Source organism: Narcine bancroftii, chromosome 8 (assembly GCF_036971445.1).
Source record: "Narcine bancroftii isolate sNarBan1 chromosome 8, sNarBan1.hap1, whole genome shotgun sequence".
NCBI lineage: Eukaryota > Metazoa > Chordata > Chondrichthyes > Torpediniformes > Narcinidae > Narcine > Narcine bancroftii.
In genome coordinates this window covers 3,516,608-3,529,732 of record NC_091476.1, presented here as the reverse complement: position 1 = coordinate 3,529,732, position 13,125 = coordinate 3,516,608, and the positions used below count along the sequence as shown (strand labels likewise).

General features: G+C 41.1%; 1 protein-coding gene across 3 annotated transcripts in view; it reads left to right on the top strand.

Moving 5' to 3' along the window:
- The window catches only part of nkrf (NFKB repressing factor), a 40,703-nt gene extending 29,335 nt beyond the window's left edge, over window positions 1–11,368 (top strand). For 2 of the 3 annotated variants that reach the window (XM_069892628.1, XM_069892629.1), the window contains 2 exons: window positions 6,698–6,819; window positions 9,123–11,368. In XM_069892628.1, coding sequence (XP_069748729.1) covers window positions 6,698–6,819; window positions 9,123–11,080 — 2,080 coding nt within the window. In that variant the 3' untranslated portion in view covers window positions 11,081–11,368. Of the gene's footprint in view, window positions 1–4,252; window positions 4,348–6,697; window positions 6,820–9,122 lie in introns of those variants that run through there. The other variant, XM_069892630.1, reaches the window with a different exon arrangement.
- Window positions 11,369–13,125: the final 1,757 nt, after the last annotated feature.

Below are 13,125 nucleotides of genomic sequence, written 5' to 3'. Positions count from 1 at the left end.
GTATGTCCTCAGGGTGCACCGGGATCTGATGGTGGTATCCGCGCATCAGGACAACCTTGGAGAAGACCCTCACACCGTGTAGGTTGGCCATAAAGTCCTGGATGTGAGGGATGGGGTAATGGTCAAGAACGGTTGCCCCATTGAGCCGTCGATAGTCTCCGCAGGGATGCCAGCCACCGAAGGCTTTCGGGACCAGGTGGAGTGGCGAGGCCCACGGGGTGTCGGACCGCCGAATGATCCCCAGCTTCAAGTGTGAAAACTCCTCCTTCACTACCTGGAGCTTGTCAGGCGGGAGCCGGCATGCCTTGGCGTGAACCGGTGGGCCCTGGGTGGGGATGTAGTGGAACACCCCGTGGTGCGGCGAGGCAGCGGAGAACTGTGGCTTGAGGAGTGTCGGGAACTTGTCCAGGATCTGCTAGAACTCATCTCTGGGTGTGCTGATTGTGGCCATCTGTGGTTGCTCCGAGCGAGAGGCATCAAGGCGAACGGCCTGGAAGGTACGGGCGTCCACCAGGCGCCTACCTCGAATGTCCGCAAGAAGCCTGTGTGCTAGGAGGAAGTCTGCACCCAGGATGGTAGTCGGGAGGGACGAGACCGTGAACCTCCACGCGAAATTCTGTTGGCTGATCTGGAAGTGGACTGTCTTGTCTCCATATGTCCGGATTCCCATTGCGTTGGCCACATGGAGGGGAGGTCCACTAGATCAGTTCCTGGATTCGACGGCCGTGGCCGGTATGACGCTGATCTGGGCTCCAGTGTCCATGAAAAACCGCCGGCCGCTGACTGAGTCCCGCAGGTAGAGAAGGCTGTGTCCTTGGCCAGCTGCCGCAGCCATTAACAGCTGCCAGCCTGGTCGTTTCCCTGGAACATGCAAGGCTGACAGCACTTCTGAGCCTTGGCTCCCCAGCGCTGCTGGTAGAAACAGAGGCCTAAAGCAGATGCTGTGGCCTTGTTTATGCTCTTGAGGGTCCCTGCAGGGGCCGAGTGCTCTACCGCAGAGCTAGGAGCGGGCTTGGCATGGTGGTGCCCATGCCTTGTGACCTGCTGGACCACTGAGTCTTCCAAGAATCGTGCAAGCCATAGATCTTGGGCCTTCTGGGCGACCTTCCTCGGAACAGTGAAGCTCTCCTGAACCAGCAGTGGGCGGGTGTCTCTGAGCATATGTTCGAGGAAGATGCGCTTGAAAAGTGGGCCGTTGGTGTGCTCACCCATGAGCACGAGCATCTCGTCCATCAGTTCCATCGGGAACCTGTCCCCCATGGTGTCGAGGTGCAGCACCCGAGTGGCATGCTGGTGTCTGGATAGTCCAAGGGACCCGGTAAGCACTCACTTGGTGGTCTCGTACTTGTCCTCGGTGGGTGGGTGCTGAACAAGGTGTAGCACAAGTCTGGCGGTAGACTGGTCCAGGGCAGCGACCACATTGTAGAATTTGGTCGTGTCGGATGAAATCTGGCAGAGGGGAACCTGGGCCTCCACATGGCCGAACCAGGTCTCCTGCTCCTGAACCCAGAATTCAGGCAGTTTCTCAGCTATAGCGCTGATCCTAGGCTCACTCATGATAGGTTCAAAGACGTTTGAAACAGTCGGGGTCACCAATTGTAGCAGCGGCTACACCTGCTCCTGCAATAACGCACGCAACCAGACGGGTTGAGCTCAGTGAGCAGACTAGTTTATTGCAGGCTGCTGGGCTGCACTTGTACTCCCAGCCCAGACCTGGTGGAGAACCGCGCTGGAGGCCGCTGATGTCACCCGGGCGTCACGTGGTCCCCAAGTGCGGGTTTCTGATCCTCGACCGGGAAGGAAGGGAAACCCCAGACGGTGCCATTTTGGCCGGCTGCCCTACCGCATGGCTTACAAGCGGGGCCGGTTCGCCTGCCTTGTGGTGAGCCGCCACAGTGGTACCATTTGTGTTGTGTTCTTATCGGCGAATACAATGTCGGTGCTGCAACAGTGTGACCAAGGCCTAATAGCCCCAATTAAGGCTTGCTATACACCAAGTGTGATGTGTTTTATTATAAGAGCTATTGACAGAGAGGGCAACTCCAAAGCATCTTTGCAAGAGATCTGGAAAGACTACAATATAATTTGTAAATCCTCAACCTTGGAGATGGTCTTGATAGGCTAAGAGTCTCGATGAGAAATAGTGTTTGGGGGAAACTGTGTCCCAAGCAGTGAACAATTTTAAAGACTCCAAACTACAACAATAAATATGGCAATAGTGAAGTTGGTTAAGGAGGCTGGGTTTGTGGAAATTGACGAAGATATTGGATGTTCTGGCATCCCAGAACTGACAGATGAAGACCTGATGCAATTTGCAAGTGGAAACTGAACACAATAGCGACCAGCCCAAAAGTTAAGTCCTCCAGGAACTGAATGTGAAGTATTTGCCATCACTGCAGCACTGTCAGTTGCAGAAAAATAGGACTTTAATTTTGAAAGGGTACATAGGTTTAGGGCAACTTTGCTGAATGCTTTCAGTGCCTACAAAGAACTGTATGATAGAAAAATGTGTTGGGCTTAAGCAGCCAAGCAAACTGTCATATTTTAAGGCACAGCAGGACGATGAACCTTGACCTTCGACATCGAGACGGGCAGACATAGAAAAACATGTAGACATTAGTGACCTGATGGATTCAGACAATGAGATGTCAATAGATGACCCTCTTCCTCTCTCTCCTACATCCCAGTTTCCTGTACCTCCCACCACTCCTATCTCCAAAGACTCAGCCAAACTACACTGTACATACATTATTTATACTATATAGGCTGTGTATTTATCATCTTCATGCTTTTAATAAATGTTAGTGTTATTTCAGGTTTTGTGTGTTATTTCGTAGGTTATTTTTTGGAGCTGGGAACACTCAAATCAATGGTAACTGCTTCATTTTATGCCAATTCGGCTTACAAAGGGTTCCGTAGAAATGCTCTAGTTTCATAAAGCATGGTATGTATACCTATACTTAAAAGTGGAGGTTGATAGGTTCTCTATTAGTAAGGGCGACAAAGGTTATGGTGAGAAAGCAAAGAATGGAATTGATAGGAAAAATACATAAGTCATGAATCAAATAGCGGAGCAGACTCGACCGGCCGAATGTCTAATTCTGCTCCTGTTTCTTAAGGTCTTATTATACTATTATTAGGTATTATATTATACATTCAATGTGCATCCAAATGTTATGCTTTTTTTTAAACTGTCTCAATTTCAAAGCTCAGTTTAATCCTTCAGAAATTGTTTAGAATTTAGATGGGTGACGAGGACTTTATGTACACCATGGTGAACAAAAATACCATTTGGAACTTGCGTGTTACTATTTTTGATCACATATATTTGTGAATGGTGTCTCACTATCCATTTCAACTAGCCAAATCATATGCTTGGTGTTTGTTGGCTAAGGTAGTTTCAACTTCAGAAAGAGCAGACAGTATTTGTGCCTTATTGTTCACCTCGTAAAGATGAGCCATACAAAGGTGAACTGGCAAGTCCTATTGCTGTCCTTAAACAATCATTGAAATTTGATTTATTACAAGCTACGGGAGCAGAAGGAGGCCCATTGAGTCTGCTTCAACATTCTTATTATGAGCTGATCCATCTACCCACTTGCTGGCTTTCTCCCCGTAACCCTTGATGGCCCTGACTCGTCGAAAACCTGTCAGCCTCCTCTTTAAATACACCCAATCACCTCACTTCCACAAGTTTATGCCTGTAATCAAATTGTGAACCGACCCTATTTGAAGTCCCTTTCCTTCTAAATAGGTTCAATGTATTGTTCAGCGCATTGGCTTTTCTGATTTTTCTGCTGAAAGATTGTTGCCAAAGTCTTTTGAATGTAATACAGGCCACACAGTAGGTCCCAGGGGGATTTTGGTAGCTCTACTTTCAAATGACAACCATCGTCCAGAAAACTTAACCATGATTGATTTTAATAAAAAACCATAACCATTAAGAATTTTATTTTGTAATTTTGGGCTAGAAATAATGTTTGGCACAATTTAGGAGGTGATGTATTTGTTTGTTCAGATATGGATTATGCTGCCTGAGTAAAATATTGATATTGATATTTTTTAAGAGATTTACTTTGGATTTGTGTTTAGTTAAGAATGGGGCTTAAATTATTCATTTATATTTGGTTTGTTTTGGGGTATTTTTCATTGCAAAATAAAGTATTTTCAATTGTACAAAAAAAATTCCGCCGAATGCATCGTCTTTTTACTGTCCACAGCCAATTGCAACCAAATTGGGAATGAAAAAGCATGCAGTCACAAGTAGCATTGATTTCACTGTCTTCCACCCAAGTTAACTTGACACATCAATGGCGAGCAGTTCTATTGGGTATTGATAAACATATGGTATGTCATTAGATATTTGAATAAAGTAAAATGCTAAAGTCATAAAATGTGTTGATAACAATATTTTAGTCAGAGCTTTACAGTATGGAACAGGCCTTTCAGCCTAACATCCATGCTGACCAAGTTGTTGACCCAAGATGGTCTCACTTGTCTGCATTCAGCCCACGTCCCTCTTCAAATCTATCCATGCTCTTGTCTAAAGGACCTTTAAACCTCATAACTATACCCACCTCTACCACTTAGTCTGTAATTTGTTTCATATACTCACCATCCTTTGTGTGGAGAATAATGAGCCCCTCAGATCCCTTTTAAATCTTTCTTCACTCACCTTAAATCCATGCCCTCGAGTTTGAGATTTGCCTGTCCTATAAAAATGTATTCTGTCTATTTACTTCGTCTCTGCCTCTTTCCTTCTGTTTATTTTTTTTAAATGATTTTTCAGAATAGCTTATTGGGATTCTGTTTTCTTAATTATTAACTGAAAAATAAAACCCCAAATAGGAATGGAGTTACTTGATATAGTGCTAGAATTTTTTTATTTTAAATGGTCAATCCATGCTTTTTGATTTTAAAGCTTTCTTCTATTTTCTGAATTTTTAGATATTTTGTAACATTAGAGGCAAGATGATTAGGATCTGATTTAATTTGAAAACTGATCCTCAAATGATGAATTCCTGGTGCGCACATGTTGATGTTTTGCAGTGGTAGAGCAGAATTCAGAGTTGGTTGCCTCAGGATTCTCGACGGTTGGATAGTATTTAATGAGGTGGTTGTGATTTGGAAGAATGCAAAGATCAAATCAGAGTGGATATGCATTTGTTTAAATAATGTTTTTAAATCAGACAAGCATATAAATCAAATCTTGTTCTGGTCATTTAGAAATTCACAAGACTTGTTTATGAAGCTTGGGTTTTTTGTGTGTTCAATTTCCATCCTAATTTTTTTGTGCAAATTATCAATTTACAGTCTGCATTCCCTTTATTCTGTCTAATGGAAGGACTTTTAAAATTTTCATGTAATACGAGTTAATATGCCCTTTAATGTTTTGAAGATAACCCCAACCCAGTCAATCTGTTTAGTTAAATTACTGCAAGTCATTTTTAAGTACCTCATCTTGTGTGTCTTGCTACTTTCATAGATTGATGGACGTCTGTAGTTAGTCTCTTGCACTTTTTACTATCGTATCATTGCATTTGAAGAAACAGGCAAGGAATTGCACAATGTCTTGCACTTTTCCACTTCCCTTCCCATCTGTTCTGTTTATTGGTGTTTTCTGTATTTCTCAGTGTCAACAATGTGGCCTATTTTTATACCATCTGCAAACATGATGGTTCCTTATTTGAAGAAAAAAAAATATTGTTTGCTTACACAAAGAGCAAGGGACTTGGCCCCAAGTCCTGCAACATCCCATGTCAAATAGCCTTCAAGTTATCATGGTACTTGTTGACCTGTCCCTTTTTGATTTCTTCCAGAGAATCAATTTTTAATCTAACTTACTAATTCCCCATGGGGCCCAGGAGTGTTTTTTTCTGATCAATCTGTGGTCTTGGACTTTAATTTAATCATACTGCATGGTAACAGGTTCTTCCAGCCCACGAGCCATGCTGCCCAATCACACTCAATTGACCTACAACCCCATATGTTTTGGAGGGTGGGAGGAGATTAGCGCGCCCAGAGGAAACCCATGCAAACATGGAAAGTGTACAAACTCCTTACAGGCTAAATTCGGACCCGAGTTGTTGACACTGCAATAGCATTGTACTAACTGTGTCGAAAGCCTAGCAAAAAATTCATGTGGGGACACAAAACTTTGTTACCTGCTCATAAAATTCCATGGAGTTAAACAGCCTTCTCATCAAGAAGCAATACTTCAGTCTCTGATGGACGATGCTCTATAGCGTCTCCCGGAATTCTTTCCATTATATAGCCACAATTGGATTGATTGGCCATATTCATTGCCTTCTAGTCTTCAGCACCTGTAGCTCGAAAGAGGCACATGTAACTTGGCAATCTTAATACCCAAAGGCATCTGTAATATCCTACACCGCATGATTGGACATAATTCCTTCATTATATTGAAGAGAATCCATTCTCTCATCCTGTATCTTCATTCTTTGGTGTCTCTCACACACTTAGTAGAGAACAGAGTGCTGCACTGTTTAGGAAAGACAAGAGTCGATGTCAAATTTATTTTCACAAAGGACTGCAGTTAACCATTATTTTCTGCATTATCATTTTCAGTTTCCCAATTATTAATAGTTCGACAGGATATAATGATCATGAAACCATTATTGAAGTAGTGTTATGTCAATCCTAGCAATATATTTATTTATTTATTTATTGTTCATAGATACAGCTCAGACCTTTTGGAAAGAGTCTTTCAAATGGCAGAAGGTATTGATGTTGATGATATAGGATCATCTGAGTTTGTTCCAGGAAGCACAACCAACAAAAGATCCAATTCTGACAATGGTAAGTAAAGAACCTTTGTCCTTTCTTGCATGTGTACAGCTATGTTGTTTTACACTATGAAAACAGTCCATTCAGTCAGTTTATATCGTCACCTTGAATGGTGTAGGCTTATTTTGCATTTATCTTTTTCCAGAATAAATTTATTTTTCTTTCAGTCATTCTTCTAAACTATCAATCAATGCTGACACCACCTTTATTTAAACCAGTGGTTCCCAAACTTTTTCAGGCTGCCTTAGCTCCCAGGCCACATCCCTAGTATTTCCCTCCCCCCCATCCCCACCCTAATATACAATGAACACACACCTCCCTCACCCACTCACTGCCTCTCATCTCCAGCCTCTCATTCCTCAGCCAGTGCTGCCTGTGAGTCTCTTTCCTGCGGCTGACTCCTTTTGTCCTATGCCTTTCCCTCCCGAATTCCATCCACCCTTCCTCCTGTTCATTCTCAGCTTATTAAAAGGCTGAAACCAAATACAACATTGCGGCCAACAAGGCCAGTTCTAGCGAGAACTCCTTGTCACTGTTTATTTTGCTCATTACTGCCACCCCGAGTCTGGTCGCGGCAAATAACATCCCTTCTGGAGACTGTGATGCCAGAAAATTACTGCACTAACTTCATTAAACTTTGCAGAGTGGATCATAACAAAACTGAAGGTTTGTAATGCTCCCTTTTTCCTCACCACCCTCTTGGATCTTTCCACCAACCACTTTGGGAATGAAACCAACTTGGGTAGTGCATTCCACAATCTTGCAGCCATTCTTTTATTTTTAATGTTGATTCATCTGATTTCTGAATCTTGTACTTATCTTTATTTCTGTTGAATGCTGGTTTATGCTGGCAAGGGGAATCTTGGATTGGACAGTGAATAGTGAACTTTGGAAAGTAATTGAACAAATTTGCATGTGAGGGGAAGCTACCTTAAAATAAACGTAAGACACATAGGAGACTGTGGATGCTGGGATCTGGAAATAAGGTCACTCTGCTGGGCAGTTTGCAGCCCAGTGGTATGTATGTGGAATTTTCTAATTTCAAACAATGAGATCTCCCATCCTCTTTTGATTTTTGTCTTCTTTCCCACCCAACCTCATTTCCTCCCCCTCTCTCCTCTTCAGTTCCATTCCCCTCAACCCACATCTCCCCAGTGGACTTTACTGCTCTCCCACCTTTCCATCCATTGGGGGTCTATTTATACCACCATTCTCATCTTATTAGATTCCAGAACATAGCTTTTGTTCTCTAATCATCTACTCACCGATGCATGATTCATCTTGCTCCACCTGACCACTTTTTTTCTCTCTCCCTTTGGCAATTGCCAATCTGTTGCCCATCCATCGTATTTCACCTCCACTTGATTTACCAATCCTGTGCCCTACCATCCCACCCTCTCCTCTTTACACTGCTTCTCTACTACATTTCTGTAGTCTCAATAAAGAGCTTTGGCTTGAAACGTCAACCATTCTTGTACTCCCACTGACACTGCTTAGTCTATACGTTCCTCCAGCAGAATTGTGTCTATTTTAAAATGAACATGTGAGAAGAGGAATAGAAGGATCTATTGGAGTTAGAGTGGGAATATATGCTTGATTTATGATGGCTGTTTTCTGAGTCATCCATACTGTATAATTAGTCGAATATTTAACAAGTTCATGTTTATTATCATCCAGTTGTACATGACAAAACGGTGTTCTCTGGTCCTCTCTGTAAAAAAAGTTTGCAAGCATACATCCAGACATAACACATGTACAGACAAATGATATATGATACAGGGTCATTTATTTATTTATATTTATTGTTAAAATTCAGGAAACGAGAAGAAATAGATTTTTGCAATGTTATATTTCTCTTCATGCACACACTTTGTCAATTGATTTTCAAGTTTAAGTATATCATGCATTTTCCATAGTTTTAGTATTTTAAGATGGTGCAGCTCGCTGGCTAAACATCAAATACAAAATAAGGATATTAATGGCACAATAACTGTTGTGTAGTAATAAAGTAGCTGATATTGATGAATATAAATTGCAATTTGACGACAGAGAAGAGTCTGAAAGAAATCATAGTTAGTTTTTATGTTTTTGCTCTATGTTCAGGACTCAAAACCAATGAAATGAGCACTTTTTAAGTTATGGAAATTTGACCTATTATTAAATGAAAAAAAAATCAGATCCACAAAAGATTAAGAAATTCTTCAGGACATAGGAGTGAAGTGTTCAAGTTAGATTATTGAAATTTAATGTTATGTACGATGAACAATATTTGAAAATATTCCTTGACTAGCTTTGTCTGTTGTCTACCCTTTTAGGTGAAAATCCAACAGCAAAGCGGAAACCTCCTTCATTCCGTCCCAGATTTCGATTTGAGCCGGTGGCCTTTGTTAGCAGCAGCAGTAAGGACGAAGAGGACGGAAAGAAAAAGTCAAATCAGTCAGACAAGCCTCGAAGGTGGGCGGATTTAGATGAAGATGTTCTCCCACTAAATTCTCTGACTAACTCTGAGGAGAAGTCTGTGAAAGTGGAATCTTCTCCCACAGATGGAAAAACAAATCCATCTGGCAAAAGTTCAAATGGGCCCCTGCCTCCTGTCTCCTCTGAGAATTCTTCTTCATTTGATTATGACTCTTTGTACAAAAGCATCTTCACAGAAGCAAATGAAAACAAAACTGGAAATTGCATTAATGGGATAACCTGTTTAAGCACCTATATGTCTAAAATACAACAGAACTATTCGGCAAAATATGAGGCTTATCATTCCAATCCCTCATCAGATCTTTATCCAACTATGAGAGGGCCGGACTTTTCTAAGACGCCAGTTGGCAACAAACAGGGCTACAAGGGCCTGGGTTTTACACAGACCAAAAAGTCAAAAAGTAGAAAATCTTCCAAGAAAAATGCCAGCAAATCAGTCCTTCCTGAACCTCTGCAACCTTTGTCAAGCAAGTCTTCATCAGGTGGGTTTTCGCCCTCTGCAGTGAAGAGCCGACAGACTTTTTTTAACATGCTCCAGATATCAGTGTCGAGAAAACTTAGTTCACTCGGAGGCTTCAGTAATCAGTTGAACCACAGTGATGTGCTGAGCAGCTGTATTCAAACATGTAAAACAAACCCTCAGTATTTCTATGTCTCGCTGAAGGAGATCCCTCCTGCTGATGTACCAAAAAACAAGAAAGTCTTGACAGATGGCTATGCTTGTGAATTGAGATGTCAGGGTGTTTACTTATCTACAGGTTATGCTGGCAGCAAAATTGGAGCTCGGGATAGGGCCTCTGAACAAGCCTTAAAGTTGTTTCTGAAGGATGTGGTGGTTGAGGTGGTGAAACGCAAATGTAAAAGCAGTTGCATTGATGATCTAATATTGTGTGAAAAAAACACACCTCGAAATGACATCCCACCTGCTCTCAAAAAGCCAGATGAAAAAATACCGAGCAAAGATCCAGCCAATAAAGGAAGTGAAACAAATAAACAGAACACCCGACATTCGAAGGATGTCAAAAAGAAGAACTGGATGGAATTTGTCATCTTGGAGACGGCAAAAAATGCTGTGTGCATTCTGAACAATTCAGCTCAATTTAATAGAATGACCGTGGATTACAAGTTCCAGCTAACCCCCAGTCAAGTTTGGCAGTGCCGTGTTTTTATAGAAGACCATTTCATTGCTGAGGCTTATGGAACCAAAAAGCTGGTAAAGCATACAGCGGCAGAGAAGGCTTTAAGTATACTGAGAGAAACACAGCCAATTGTTAAGTCAAGCAAGCCAGGAAATTCTGGTACAGCCATCTCTCGTAATGCAATTCTTGGACGTTCCACGGAAGAAGCTCTTAAACAAAAAATCACTGAAGACAACATTGGCAATCAGCTTTTACGGAAAATGGGCTGGAAAGGGGGCGGTTTAGGAAAAGAGGGTGAGGGTATTGCGGAGCCAATCACTGTAAAAGAACAATTTAAGAGGGAGGGTTTGGGTTTAGAAATGAATAAGAGTGGTTCTAAATTAAACAAACGAGATATAGAGGATCTTATAAAAAATTATGCCCGTTCAGAGAAGCAGGAGGAGCTGACCTTTTCCAAAGAGCTGACCAATGAAGAGCGTATGCAAATCCACCAAATGGCTGCCAAATATGGTCTCAAGAGTAAATCCTACGGGAAAGGAAAGGAGCGCTATTTGGTTGTAAGCAGAAAAGTGCGTGTAGACGATATTATGAATCAACTTGCACAGGAAGGACAGGTTGGACGATTTGAATTGGTAGTGCCGGGCTCTTCAAATTGATGCAGAACTCTGCTCCAATTTTCAGTTTTATTTATGTGCAGTTTTCTTGAAAAGCAAGACCTTTTGCTCAGTGACCTGAATGCACTTACTGTAAATGATTTCTCAATTGCAATAGAAATTTATTTACATCTATAATTTACAGTTTTGAAATTGTCATCAGTGAGGGAGATGTTCAAACCAAGGCATCCAATATGAACTCTCAGTATTTCTGCATCACCTTTCTTCATGTATAAAAATAACTGTCTGTTATTTACAAAAGATGGTAATAAACTGCCACTGTTGAAATTACTAGTGAACTAACAACTGTTTTGATGTGGTTCATCTTAATTAAAATGAATGGATGAAATCCATTAAATTTGTAAGTTGGTGGATATTAATCTTGAAAGTTAGCGTATATTTGTTAAATATGTGTGTTCAGGTGGGAGTCTGCTGATGTACATTTCACAGTCGTCTTTTGGTTTCTGTGAGTACCTTCACGACTGAATGGAAGAAACTAGTTGAGAACCAAGGTTTTTTGTCCACTTTGGTTCTTGATTGCTAGACTGTTGGTCTAAGAATCAGAAAATTGTATTTGATAGTTCTGCAGTAATAATACTTGCACTGTAATTAATTTGATTGTAATTTTATAATGATCACTTACAGCCCTTTTTCCATTTGGCATTGAACAATCTTCTTTCTTCCTTCCCTGACTATTCAATGAAATTGGACAATTTTTCATTTCCTGCGTTGATACCCTCAGTACCTTATTGAGATTGCTTCTAACTGGTTTGTGAGTATTCTCTTTAAATACAGTGCCATATTGCAACTTAGAACTGTTTTTGCCTGATGTATATATCAGCTCAAATTCTATCAAGCTGAAACTTTGTTCCTTTGGTCCAAGTTTCCTTCTTAAGCCAGAATGTTGAGTTCACAGTGTGCCTTATTGCAATATGGAATGAGGTTAACTTACTAGGCATAGATCAGGATTGTAACCTTGGCTGTTTCTGGTGTCTAATGTAGGATTCTGAAGCAGAATTATAATTTATTTTAAGAACTCCACTGCATGCATTGGAATTAGCAGGTTTTGAAAAATTAGATTCTGACCTAATAATCAAAATGAGCTTCATGTTGTTCTTCACTAGGATACTTCACTAAGATTATCACAATATTAGTAACACTGTGTGTCCAAATATCTTGGATATTTCATCAGCTGCCACCTCAAACAAGGCTGAAAAGGTCCAGACTATCCGGCTTCTGATTGAGACTTTGGCTAAGAAATAACACTTTAGGTGTAATGCAATGAAGTGGTTATATACAGTGTACTAAGGATGTCCTGATTTCCCCCACCCACCCCTTTGAAGAGAATAAAATATTTTTTTAATGCAGACTTGCTCAGAAATAGTGGACTAACAATACCTTGCACTTTGTGTATCTGGTGATAACTGTTTGCCAATGTTAATTAAGTTTCTGAATTCATTCAGCTTGGAAACCAACAAAGAAAGAAGAATGTGATGGAAGGGTTGTTTTGTTTCTCATCACCGAGGCAACACAAACAGCCATTGAGTGCTTTAGGAAATTTGAGAATGTCAACCTTATTTTAGAAAAGTTGGAAAAATAGATTAAGACATGTACTGTATATCCTACGTTGATCTTGGAAATTTCTTTTTTTATATAAACAACATTAGCATCAAATTAAATTGGTGCCTTTTCTATTTGAGGTACTTGTGCTGAGTTTGTACTGTTTTCTCTTCCCTGTTCTATCCCTTTACAGATGGTGCTTAAGGTGTTTATTTTGGGGGTTATGGATCTGTAGGTATCACCAACCCTATGGCCACTTTCCAGCCATTCTTTGTGAGTATCTATAGCCAATTTGAATGCAATGAGTTGGATAGGGCAACACAGTCCTTTTTTTTATCAATAGCTTATGCGCTCTTCATTTTCTAGCGATGGAAATAGTCAAGTGACCGTTCCCACTTTCCCATTTCCCTCTCCATTGCATTTCGTAGATTGGCTAATTTAGCACTGTCCAGCAGATAAACCACATACCAGATTGACTTTTCTCTTTC